This window comes from Epargyreus clarus, unplaced genomic scaffold, assembly GCF_041222505.1.
Source record: "Epargyreus clarus isolate Ecla_fem2 unplaced genomic scaffold, WU_Ecla_fem_2.2 ptg000014l, whole genome shotgun sequence".
Taxonomy (NCBI): domain Eukaryota; kingdom Metazoa; phylum Arthropoda; class Insecta; order Lepidoptera; family Hesperiidae; genus Epargyreus; species Epargyreus clarus.
The window spans coordinates 13,474,310-13,487,624 of NW_027332222.1; the positions used below are offsets into that span (position 1 = coordinate 13,474,310).

Here is a 13,315-nt window from a genome sequence, read left to right on the forward strand (position 1 = left end):
AGTTATTCACGTCCCAGTTCTATCTTGGCACTGGAGACAATGCATCAAAAGTGATTACCGATCTCATTACGCAGGAACAATCTCGCATCTGATAGCGTCTCGGAGAATTCCGCATCACATACCTATCCTAGATGCCGCGTGGCGCCAGCGCGTCGGGCTCGTCGGGCGCCGTCTAGTCTGCCCAGTTCCACCGAAAACCCAACGAGGCGCCTTGGAACTCGCCCAGAGAATATTTTTTCCTTATTGATGTAGGCCTCGAGGTCACTTCAGCTGTTATGTTAATGGGCATCGGTTGGGAAAACCCTATGGCGCAGATACTCTCATAATTTGTCAGTGTCGCTTCGTGATAGGTCATTTTTCTGCAGCCGCGGTGCGTTGTGACGGACGGTTTTTGTTGTTGCGAATTTTAAGTAGCCATCCAGTTTCGATTTTGATTAATTGCGGTATGGGCTATCTTTATTTTATGCATTTTGGCCCTTTTGTACCTTTATTTAGTAGTAAGTATGATATTTTAATGTTGCGATAATGTTTTATCGCATCATTAAATGATAAAAAGATTCAGATACAAAATGTAATAGAGCCAACGATAAGTTTCAAGAGGATTTATATGCAGACGATTTATATTATTCAATTAAATTTATCGGGTGGTTAGTTTTTTATTTCAGAAAAAAATAAATAGAAACATTAAACTTATAACAATTAATATTTCGATAAAAATAAACCAATCCGTGGTAATCGATTGAATTTTATTGCATAGTGTAAATAATACTATTTGTTTGGTATATTTTATAGTAGTAGTCGGTCTTTGTTAATACTACATTTAAATTAAATTATTTGTGAAGCAAAAGAGCGCAATCTACCTAATGGTAAGGCTACTGCCGTCCATGGACATATGTAACCAGCTCCATATAGAATATAAAAATTCTGCAAGACAATTACACATGCCTTGCGACTCCTGCGAACTGAGATGGACGCAATATATGTAAGTCAGCCGATAGAATAATATAAGAAAGTGGCATTTGGCACAATTCTTCACATTCAAACAAATAAAATTTCACGGAGAAGACATAGTTTACATTACTGTGACCTTCATTAATATTATCTTTCCTGAGGACTCACTCGTACAAGCAATTCATAACCTAATAACACGTTATGCCAAATTGTGGAAACCCATAGAAAATGTATTCGCTAAAATGGAAAGTGGCCAAGTGGATCGCTATATATCCTTAAATAAATAAAACTTGGCAATGTCACGATCACATGAATTGAGTCGGGTTTTGTACAGTGTAACAATAAAGGAACAATAAATTATGGTTCGTATTTTTATTATTTATTTTCTAAAGAAAAGTTCGTATGTTTTTATTTATTTTAACTTGGCCATAAAGTTAACTGCAATAATTCGGAATACATGAAAGTTAAAACTACTTGTAACAGAAAAATAATATCTATATTTCATAGTTAACGCCTGTTGTCAATTATGTTTTTTTTTTTCAAAAATAAAATAAGGCAATGTGGCTTGATTTCTATTTTCATGTCATATAATGTAAAGGATATGGCATTTCAAAGTTATATTGATAAGGGTAAATAGACAATGACAAAGCCGATTCGTTTATTACCGAAAATTCTCAGTTAAGAACGTGTTCCCAACCGGGTATAGTATAAGCAACATATTGTACCTGTCTAACAATTTATATGTGCCCCTATAAACCTAAACAAAATAAATACATCTTATATACTTTATGCAATTAAGTCAAATTATCTGTTGCACAATAATTTCATTCGGTGTCGCAAATTGTTGTGCATTTATTGAAACCTTTGAAGTGAAATCAGAGTAAAAACGAGCGGCCCACGCATCATCCTACGCGAATAATTACTATAAAATATGATCGTTGGGATACAATGTGTGTGCTATCGTTGTGGTGCTTTTCCAAAGATGTGGGAGGTAAATAAGCTATGGGTGTGTGGATGTGTGTCAAATGTGGATTGCTTCATTTTCATTTTCATTGCAAATTCAGAACGAAACGTAAGGATTATGAAGGCATGTTACTTATAATATACGAGCTTTTGCCCGCGGCTTCGCTCGCGTTACGAAGTAATATTTTCATCCCCTATTTTATCCCCTTGGGGGTAGAATTGATCAAAATCCTTTCTTAGCGGATGCCTACGTCATAACATCTACCTGCATGCCAAATTTCAGCCCGATCTGTCCAGTGGTTTGGGCTGTGCGTTGATAGATCACTATTTGAGTCAGTCACCTTTGAGTTATATATATTTAGATTAATCTATACAATCTTTTGCTCACCAAAGATCGATATTTAAGAATGCCTGCCTACTAGACATTTTGATATTTGGTAGGTAAGAATTAATAGTCATATTAAAAACTTGCAGTTTGATGGCGCGAATATATCAATGAAATAAATAATGTATCGTAATAAGAAATACCATATAATATTTCGACAAATATATTAAACAGAAGGTGGTAGAACCCTTTGTGGTTCGACTCCGGCGGTACCACCGCCACACCTATTTCTGCCTAATAACAGCAGTATTAGGCGCTGCTGGGTTTTATTTTGAAGGGTGTGGTAAGGGAGACATACTTTTCCGAGGCGTTCCAGCTTAGTCTTCAGGGGTAGCGGCGCATCTGTGGCCGACCTCCGGTAGAAATATCTAATACTATCTGGGGTTGATTACAGATGCCCATGGGCGGCAGTAGCCACTTACCATCAGTTTGATTGCATGCTCATTTGCTACATAAGTCTTATTTTACCTATTATCGGATATTTTTTCAGTAATTAAAACATTGTTCAAGTAAAACACCATTAGTCTTAACTATAAAACATTGCAGACCTATTTAATGAACAAAGTTTATATTACCACTTTCATCTCGAATGATAAGCTCAATTTTCTCTTTTAGACGTAAACAAACAACCATAAGAACTATTAATAATATATTTAACGTTCCTAACTTCCTAGCCATAAACTGTTAGGATAGTATAAAAGAGGAGGTTATAGCTATTAAAAGATAATGTACCATTGATTAGGGCTCAGCCACTTTCTATTTATAGCATCCCTCATAACTTTACAAAGCATGACGTCACCTTTATTCGCTTCTCCCTCGCAATCTTATTGTTGTTGTGAAATAACTACGCATCGGTTTGTGTTGTATTAGCAAAACACGGAAATATAGACGTAAATGACATATTATATTGTGAGTGAAAGGGACTTTGTTTTTTTTTTCTTTTTTATACTAGAATCACATAAAAGTTATATGTATTAAATTAAAAATAACATACTAACTACTAGTAACATATGTCCAAAAGATGCCTACGGGTAATTAAAAATGAAATATATAGTATATCTTCCATATTATTATTACCTATATTATGTAACTCGTATATTATGTAACCTATATTCTGTACTCGTAAGAAAATAGATATTTTTATGAATAGTTAGTTGGTCGTCGACTCAGACACGATAATTTGATAAATGCAAATAGTTAAGTTATGTCTTTCCACGTATTCCTGAAATTTCGTTATTAAAAAGGTTAATAGCGGGTTCTTTGCTATTGGGTAGGGTTGGATAGTGGGTACATGTATTTCGGTCGAATATTAAGGTAAGGTAAGGTGAACTTTACCCATGCTATCATGGGTATAAGTAGCATAATGGTCGCTAAATTGTTAGTATGTATACCAAAAGTTATCAAAATATAGAAATTTGTGATCTATCTGGCATTATTTTAGTCTAGGTGTCTAGTATTTATATCGCCGTGTTTAAGTATGAAAAACTTAGTGTGATAGGGCCACTTTTTATGAAATTGAAATAACAAAGGAAGTATTCATTTTACGAGGTAGTAAGCGGTAACTATAGTCCAAATATATCTGCAATCAATCCTAAGTAGAATAGGAGCTCTCCGTTAGGTCGAACACCACAGTCGACCACAGTACTCTTACCATGAGTTTTTACGTTTTGACAAATATGACTGTTCTGGTATTTGTTTAAGTATTTGCCCATACAAATTCCGAATGCCCCTAGCGGATTGTATCCGAAGTATAATGTCAGTAACGTAACATTAAATGTCTAAATTGACAAAATGGCGCTTTATGTTTTGTCTCTCTTTTTTGCGAACATGTGAGCCAGACAAAAAGACTTGAGCACTTACTTAATGTTACGTTTACTCAGTCTACTGAAGCAAACGGAACTGAATAATTCATTGAGTAAACGTAACGTCAAATTGTGGAATGTTTTGAAAAGTTATGGTAAGGGTACTGAGAGGTAAATTGCTCCGCCTTAAAATTAATTCATATCGAATTCAGGTATAACCATTTTTAAGTTAACATCAAACAAATAACATGTTCAAACACTAATTAAATATATTCAAGTAAAACCATTTTAATTATGAGATAGCAGAAATTAATTGCAGAGTGTTAAAAGCGATAATCAGTCAATTATGAGCGCGGCGTGATTAATAATGTTATCATTTTACGTGGGTAAATAATCTGTTGGAATCTGTTTCACGGTAAATAGTCATTATTGTGCATCGGTACGCCACAAACGGACATTTGGTTTATTAAACTGTTATTGAATTTAAATTTAATGTTATCCTTATTTTAAACCATGGGTTGTTAGTGTACTACACGATCGTTTGGATGGTTTGTCTGTTTATGTATTTCTTTAGGCGAATCTTGAACATTCAATTGATGGATTTAAAAGGATAGTTTTTAGCCTGATAATATGTTAGATATATATTAACAACAATGCATGGAAAACAGTATGAAGTTTTCATATCTCAAACGTCGGTGTAATACCTACTTTAAAATAATGATGTCAAAAATCGGTCTAATACCTGCTTTAAAAATATATATGTTGTGTTCATGTACACCATTACTAGCCTAGTAATTTTAATCCCTAGTTAAATCAAAGCGAGTAATTTATATTCTTAAGAGGTGCCTTTTAATCTCTTAATATGCACAATTACAGTGTGAAAGATTATGTGCTATCTTAAACCCATATCTCTGTGGAAAGATGTGTGTCCAGTAATGGAATAGTAATAACTACGTCAGCAATTAGTACCAATGCGTTTGAATCGCAAATTGCAGTATTGCGTTGCTGATACTTACATTGACCGTTAATTTCATATTAGTTCACGCGAAAATACCGTGAGCGCCGCCGCCGCTGATATGAGAATTGGATATTGGGCTTGGACTAATTGGACCACTAATTCTGGCGTCGTCATTATAAATGTTTGTCGATTGCACTAATCACTGCAAACAAAGATCGGTTTGTTTTGTAACTAGCTACTTACTTGACCTGATTTTGATCTAAATATATTGGTCAGTAATAAGAAATAAAGTGTTTTAAACGACAATACGTGAATTGCCATTAATGGATAAAATAGGCCATGAATTAACTTAATTTTGGTATGGCAGCGAATTACTTATGAAATTCGAACTATCTTCTAGATTACATATCATTGAAGTAAACGTGATAGATCAGAGGAAATTACGCACATTGTGATGTTTGGACAGTGAATTAAACGTAGTCACTCCGCTGAGTAGTGCGTGTTGAAGTCTGTATATAATTGCTTTGCAGGAAGATGCCGCTACTTCTTTGCGGCTCAATCGCCTTTCACAACATCTACTAAAAGATAGGGACTCATTTAGGTCATTAGTTCTTTTACGCCGGCAGCACACGGCTTGCTTACTGCCTAAGTATTTACTAAAACCGTACGAAAACATGTTCTTAAAATATTCAATTACTGATGTGTTTATAAAATTAGCAATTACTATAAATACAAAAACCCGACTTAAAATTATAGCCTATTGGGTACTTCCGTACCATTAGATAATTCTAACGATATCTAATATGTTTAAATTCGTCTATCCGTTTGAGCCTATACAGCTCCTTGACCATACGATCAAAAAACATTACCCTCCAGTACAGTCGGGTCAAAAGTAACATTCTTTCCCACTTATCATCCCCTGTTCACGTCACAAACAAATAATATAATACTCGTGTAAATGTTCTAAACATCTAATTATGTACAAAAACAGATAACATTCATCGAGGTGTTAGCATAATTCTAAATCAATAATGCGTCGGTAGTCCTAAATAAACATAATTTGTGTAACAGTCACAGAGCTCGCAGATAATAAAACTCAAACTCATTCTGTGGGCCGCGGTACATGACGTGTTTACATTCAAATTATTTTAAAAACTGCGTCGCGTTTTGTTAATTCGTCCGGTCGTTACAGAAATTATTATAATGAAGAATTATTAAAAGAAGAATGACAGTGGCACGCGATTCTGTTTCGTTGTACGGTTTTATTTATCTGTGGAATTTACACACATTTAAACACGCTTAGATAGGATACAATGTGAGTACGTTAGTTTTTTCTGTCATGGGTTTGTTTACATGTTTAAACTTTCTGCGATTCTTATTCAAATTATTTGTGTTGTTTAAATTACGCTAATTGTTGAAAGTTTTGTATTTTTTATTTAAGGATTGTTAATATTGTATGAATTGTTTTAAGTTTTTAGTCGGAATTGTGGAAAGCAGGCGGCAATGGTAAATATTGTTTAACATGATTATCATTAATTTTCCACTCACTTTTAGACGTTTATTTGCGTTCAATTTAATCGTCGTGTTTGTCGTATTAACATAAATATAATTATTTATTAGAAATACCTAAGAATTAATGCACTACGCCTAAAAACTTAATTATTGTTTAAAGTATATCTGTCGATTAAGGAATCTTTAAGCCCTTCACAATAATTCTAACGTCGTGACAATAACTCAAGTGATTTGCCTAATGAGCCGCAAAAGGGCAGAAACGTTGTCCTTGGCCCTTTAATTTTCTACCCCCTTTTGTTTCCTAAACCCTTCAATAAGTTTATTTGAACATGCATAACGATAAAGTAAATGCAAATATTTAGGTAATATAGAAGTTAGAGTCCTTTGCATGATTTTTATTCCATTTTAATTGGCATTCCTAATCAGCTCTTATATTCTATAAAGCATATCATAATAACAAAAGCTATAGGTACATTTAAATGCAGAGTATTCAACAGTATCTCGAAGGTTAATGAGTTGTGGAAAAACATTTATAAGTCATAATTATGTTCTATCCCTTCTGTTCTTCCACCACTTAATATAAAAACTCTATTGGATCTTTTTATGTAATTTTGTACTTACACGTGTAATGTAACATGGTTAGTCTGGGAGGAAAACAACCGACCAATTAAAACAATATTATTTTTAAAATATTATATTCCTTATTCCATTTAAGGCTGTCTTTTTGAGCATCCCTATAATTCATATATGTTTGTTTTCATATATCAGATTGATAATTCATAATTTTGAACTCCAAGGCAAGTGATTAATTAAACTTAAATCGGTGAAATTAAGAAAATGGCACGTTCCTGTCACGCATCAGTAATTCGAGTGGTCGAGTTAATGAGCCACAGAAGGCCATATTCAAAGCATCCCTACTTTAACCATTTGGGTCTCATTGTGCTGCAATATCTTTGGAAATACATTAAATTTATAGGCCTGCTTTTAAAATTGTTCTATGAAATGAATATACCTATATTTTAATATTTTTTATTCGTAATAAACAGATTCGTCAACTATTACTTTTAAGTTTTTTGTTTCTTTTTTATATTAATGACTAGCTGACCCGGCAAACTTTGTACCGCCTCAAAATCTATTTATCAAATATATTTCATATAAAATATAGCCTATGTTACTCGTGGATAATGTAGCTTTCGAATGGTGAAAGAATTTTTAAAATCGGTCCAGTAGTTTTTGAGCCTATTCATTACAAACAAACAAACAAAGTTTTCCTCTTTATAATATTAGTGTGGATAAGTATAGATAAAACGGTAACAATATGTTAATGTTTATATAAAAAGGTCAAATGAACTATAAAGTTACAAATGCTTACAATTTTCTCGGTTTTACGAACTCAATCACAAACATAAAGTAAGACAACCCAACTCAAGTTCCACTAAGATTAAATATGCCGTGGGCATAACACAGAACAGTTTTCTGCCTTACCGGGATTTGAATCCTGAATCTTCGCCATATCAATCTATATGGTATGACTGTTTCAATAATAAGTGTAACATATTTTCCGTAGTTTTATTTAGAAATAGCTTATATTTTCCCATTTGATAAATTATAGGAGCAAAATGTACTGGATAGGCATTTCTAGAATTATGAGGCATTTACTAGGAATCGTGTAATGGCCTAATGGGGCAAATGATGAGTAATTAAGCGAACTCACATAAACACCCACTTGAAATCGAATTGTCACGCTATTCTAGGTATTTTCAATGTTGGGAACATACATTCTAGATAATATTATTCACTATCTACATTTTTTTGTATATTTATATGGAATTGCTTTAGTCGAAAACGTGTTTAGCGATCTACTCACACTTTACCTACTTCCTAAATATAATTTAAGTAATACAAAGTAAGAAAGACTTAAAAAAAGTTATCGAACTTGTTTAGAATCTAATTTTCAAGTCTATGTGGTAAACTATGGCTTCCAGTTATACAGAATCGATCGATGAGGATGACGATAAATAATCATTTATCGTCATCAATCAACAAAGTACTTTTTAAAAAACGAAATGGTGAAATGACTGCTTACAGTTTTATATGATAAATGTAGCCACAGTTGCATAAAATCTACAATTTATAAATAAACCGTTTACTTTTTCCACAACCAACTGAAGTGGGAGATTGTTTGATACGGTATTGTACTGCATAGAATAGAACAGAAGCCTTAGACTTTTCGCTAAGTGGCGCATACATAACGTGTCTATTTGTTTATGACTCAAAATGGGACATATATTTGTCTTAATTAGTAGTCGTAGTAATAATAACGAAATTTAATTTTCATTTTCCGATTTAAGCTCGCTAATATCATATATCAAGGGCAGTGATGGTCTAGTGATTAAAAAATTCGGCCTCTCGATCGAGGGGTCCGAGGTTCAAATGCCAGGCACGCGCACCTCTGATTTTTCAAAGTTATGCGCGTATTAGAAATTAATTATCACTTGCTAAACAGTGAAGGAAAACATCGCGAGGAAACCTGCATAGGTACCTGAGAGATTTATAAAAAAATATCCCAAAGGTATGTGAGGTATCTCAAAGAGAGAGGACCCGTGCCCAGCAGTGGGACAGTAATGGGTTGAAGATGATGAATATCATATATATTTTGGAAAAAAGCGCAGTTTGTGGAAGGGAAAAAAATGCGTTTCGAGGTTATTTGAAGAAAAAAGAAATATTTTAGGTCAATCCGACTACTTTCCAAGTTTTGCGAACATAAAACTACGTGTGACAGCATTTACTTCATTCGCATCAAGTTAATGTCAACAAAGAAATTTCCCGCCACTTTACTACAATTTTTTTAAACAAGTCACCCTGCTCTAAAAGCGTTAATCGAATACTTCGCTTAAGCTAACTAAATTAACATAAATGCATTTAGATCCATTACATTCGTTTATTTTAAATGATCGTGTAAAATCTGTGGTGCTTCGTTTTTAATAAGAATGAATACCCGCTAAAAATGGGCGGTGTGTGCCGTGTGGACGTAGCCTAACCCTTCAATGGGGGCCGTATGCTATAACTGTAGCTTAGCTTAAATAGATAATGTGTGTGTGTTTACAAAGGTATTGTAAAGGCAATGTATGTATTTTTGTACCTCCAGATATGTAGAATTTAAATATTTTTCTGTGATTTGAAATTGGCAAAAATTTTTGTATTTGACACGACATACTTCGAAACAGTACTTATTACCTCTTAGCCCGTACTCATCAGAAACGGGTGAATTGCTTTTGACGGGTTGTTTCACTCACAATATGTTACAAAGTAATATAAGCTTTATAACTCGAAAATCTATAAGATGCCTTCGCTACAATTGCAATACTCTATAACGGTACACGCGGGCAACGTCAGAAGAGAAAACATATCACTATGTTTAATTCATATACAAACAAATCAGATTATTAATGATGCTGTGCGTTGATTAATTAATTAGCTTGAACAATCACGTTTGCAACATCCAGCTTAACTTTCAACAGTTACATAGATTAATGAGCTCCTAAATGACATATCGGTCACCATCAATCACGTACAATTCACCTTATCACGTTATCATGATGCCCGATAATCAAATAACCGATAACCGTCCGCATCCCCAGAGTAAAACATCGCCTGAACACGAGGCCGCGTTAATTAATCTAATGCACTCGTTTCGTTACCCCCTTTCACTCCGCCGACGACACAATGTACAGGAGCTGGGTGTAGGGCTGTCGTCTAAACCAGAAACAGTTTAAATTATAAAATAGTTTACTGGGAATTTAATTTTAAAAATAATCACGGTGTTCAAGGGATTTAGCTTATGACATTAAATTATATGCCAAAAACGACACATTTCAATCAATTATTATTTGCTATAAGTTATGTTCACGTGTAAAATATGTATTTTTAAGGTTTAAATTATATCTTTCTAAGCTTTTACAGGTTGTAAGGTAATTTTAACTTGTCATTCCGTATTAGCGATAGAATTTTATATTTTTATCAATTGTGATTATATAACTTGTATCGGTTATATTTTATGATGTGTGTATTTAGCGAGATGGATTTAAACGCTTTCCAAGTCCAAGTCCTGGCTCATACTGCTTTTGATGATTTCATAGACGTTTGGACATTTTAATCAATACATCAAGTTGAAATCACTGTGGATCATCGGATATAAGTCGGAAACATTTTATCAAAGAGTGAGATCTGTTTCTAGATGTTACGGTTTAAATCGTATAAAATAAACGGCATGTGCAAAATAGTACAAAACAAATAACATTCGAATAATACAAACACAAGTAAACAATAATAATAGTCAGAAGTGAAACATGAAATGGAAATATTTTGACAAAAATACAATGCAGCGTTTTATTTACATGTAAACTAAAATGGGAGCTCAATTTGCGAATACGTAACAACAAAGTCAGCGTTGTCATTGATAGTAAAATATTGCGCTCGTCTGAAAAAATCCAGGTTTCAATAAAAATGTACGGGCTTCTACTCATTGTGTTGAGTTGGTAATTTTACAGATGGCAGCCCTAGTGTCGTCGGGCCGGGCCGAGGCACTGACCTATATTCAGCCCGTCTATACGCTTTATACCTAACGCAATGTGAAAATACGAACCTTTGTTGACAATATCTATAGATTTTCCATTACATTATAACTTTGTGCTGCATTTTTTCTCCGCGTTGAAAACTAGGGCCAATTCACAGTTGTTCTTGCTATACGGACGTTTAGGTGGCAAGTTAGACGTGGAGTAACTACTTCGTGTCGTATTTCTTGGCATTAGCACTATATTATTTTAACATAGTGTACTTTATACTTAACTTTACCTAAATATATAATAAAACTTATTAGAATTCTTCACATTCCGTCTGTGACGAATACACCACTAGCTCATTTCTATCTAGCAGGTGGGTTCAAGCTACTTACTATAGTTGGAACAGTATTTAGGCATGCATATTAATTGATTAGGGAATGAAGATTGCAGATTGCTTTACCATAATAGCCTAAGGGTGCTAATTTAAGGTAGAAATAAATGTGAAATAAATTCTGTGAATAGTTTCTTTTATTTGACATAGATTTTCGTGGGTATTCATGAATTAATTCAAAGAATACAAAGAAAGTTGTGGGAAAAAGATCCGGAACTAATTATATTCATACTAAGATTAATGTACATTTATATTACCATCAGTTACAACAATTACCTACCTTGAGTTATTGTTTATATAAACTTTATGTAATAAACTTGCGTAATGCTAATAGAATAATATGAAAAGGTTGTGCCTGCTGGCTAATTGCTGTTTTGTTTTCGCGTTATTTTTTCCATTTTTGTGTTTATGTCTCTTGAGACAAAGTTTGTAAAGGGCAACGTCACGTTACAATTGAACAATTTTAGTAAGTTAAATATATTTCATGTGTCCATACACATGTAAATGTTGAATAAGTGTGAGTGAAGTAAATTATTATTACCTTAGGTCACGCATAAGGAAGGCAGCCCTAACGTTTGCGTTTGTTGTAATCGACGAGTACTACTACGACAACGAGTAACGTTATACCCTTTATTAATAATTGATCTATCGTCGTATCAATGTTATGATATTGACATTTGACAATTTCTTCATACGTCGTCAAATTTCGGTCTTCGGAAGGTAAAACATTCGATAGATTGTAATTAAGTGTAATTTGACGTCTATCACAAAACAATAAACCTCTTCATTTCCATATAAAATCTGCGAAGAATCTGTCGTAGATAAAGGATTGAACAGTGATTTTAATAGCGTTCTATGTATTTTCCAGGTTGGCGGCAGCGCAGGAGGCGGCGGGCGCGCAGGGTCGCGCGGCGCCAGCTGATACCATGGGCGGCGCGCACCAGCCCGCTACTCCGGGGCCCAGCTCGCTATTTATATTCTCCGACGAAAATCCTATACGGAGGTAAAGTTACGCAAATTTATTATGGCTGTTTCGTTATTTTTATGATCTCGTGTTCCAGAAATGACACGACTTTTGGTTTTTAATTCTTACTCGAACGATAGTGTTATGGTTTGAAAAGTTTGATAAAACAGAGATATTTTTGAAGCACAATAACAGCACTACTAAACATGTATTTTATTGTATTATGTATTTGTGTAAATATATTTAATAAAAGTTTTCTAACAGCATCCAACTTGTGATCCACTTTAGACAAAAAGTGTTTAGAATTCATTAATAACATTTATTAACCAGAATAATCATTGACCAACCACATTTTTTCTTTTCAAACATGTAAAGGAAGATTTCTCAAAGGAAGATTTCTAGCAAAATAAAACGTAGGTTACTTAACTTACTCTATAAATCAATGATTAATTTTTATAACCTGTATACAAATCACCATAATGTCTAGTGACCACTAAACAATAAATAAAATGTACTTTGTTTACTCTAAGTATCACTTAGATAAAAATAACAATTTAATTATACCTAGTCAGACTTCATTTGTCTGGTATTATTGTCCTTCCGGTGTCACTTCATCGCATAAGATCAATGATCGTTACTTACCTACCTCACTTTATTTTGACTTTTATCTTTATTTTGACTTTTATCTTAGAGTAACTTTAACTAGGACATAAAATAACCATCTCAAGGTTATTTTATGTCCTAGTTAAAGTTACTCTATCTTCCCATTGTATCTTTTCTGCGTACTAATTAAACTTATATACCGTTTATCCTTAAAACCCATCGAT

The 13,315-nt window shown here is 33.6% G+C and overlaps 1 protein-coding gene across 4 annotated transcripts in view; it reads left to right on the top strand.

Annotated features, from left to right (window-relative positions):
- The window catches only part of cac (calcium voltage-gated channel subunit cacophony), an 89,853-nt gene that overhangs the window by 40,762 nt on the left and 35,776 nt on the right, over positions 1-13,315 (top strand). For all 4 annotated transcript variants that reach the window (XM_073079076.1, XM_073079075.1, XM_073079074.1 and 1 more), the window contains exon 2: positions 12,393-12,527. In XM_073079076.1, the coding sequence (XP_072935177.1) occupies positions 12,451-12,527 (77 nt within the window). In that variant the 5' untranslated portion in view covers positions 12,393-12,450. The remainder of the gene's footprint in view (positions 1-12,392; positions 12,528-13,315) is intronic.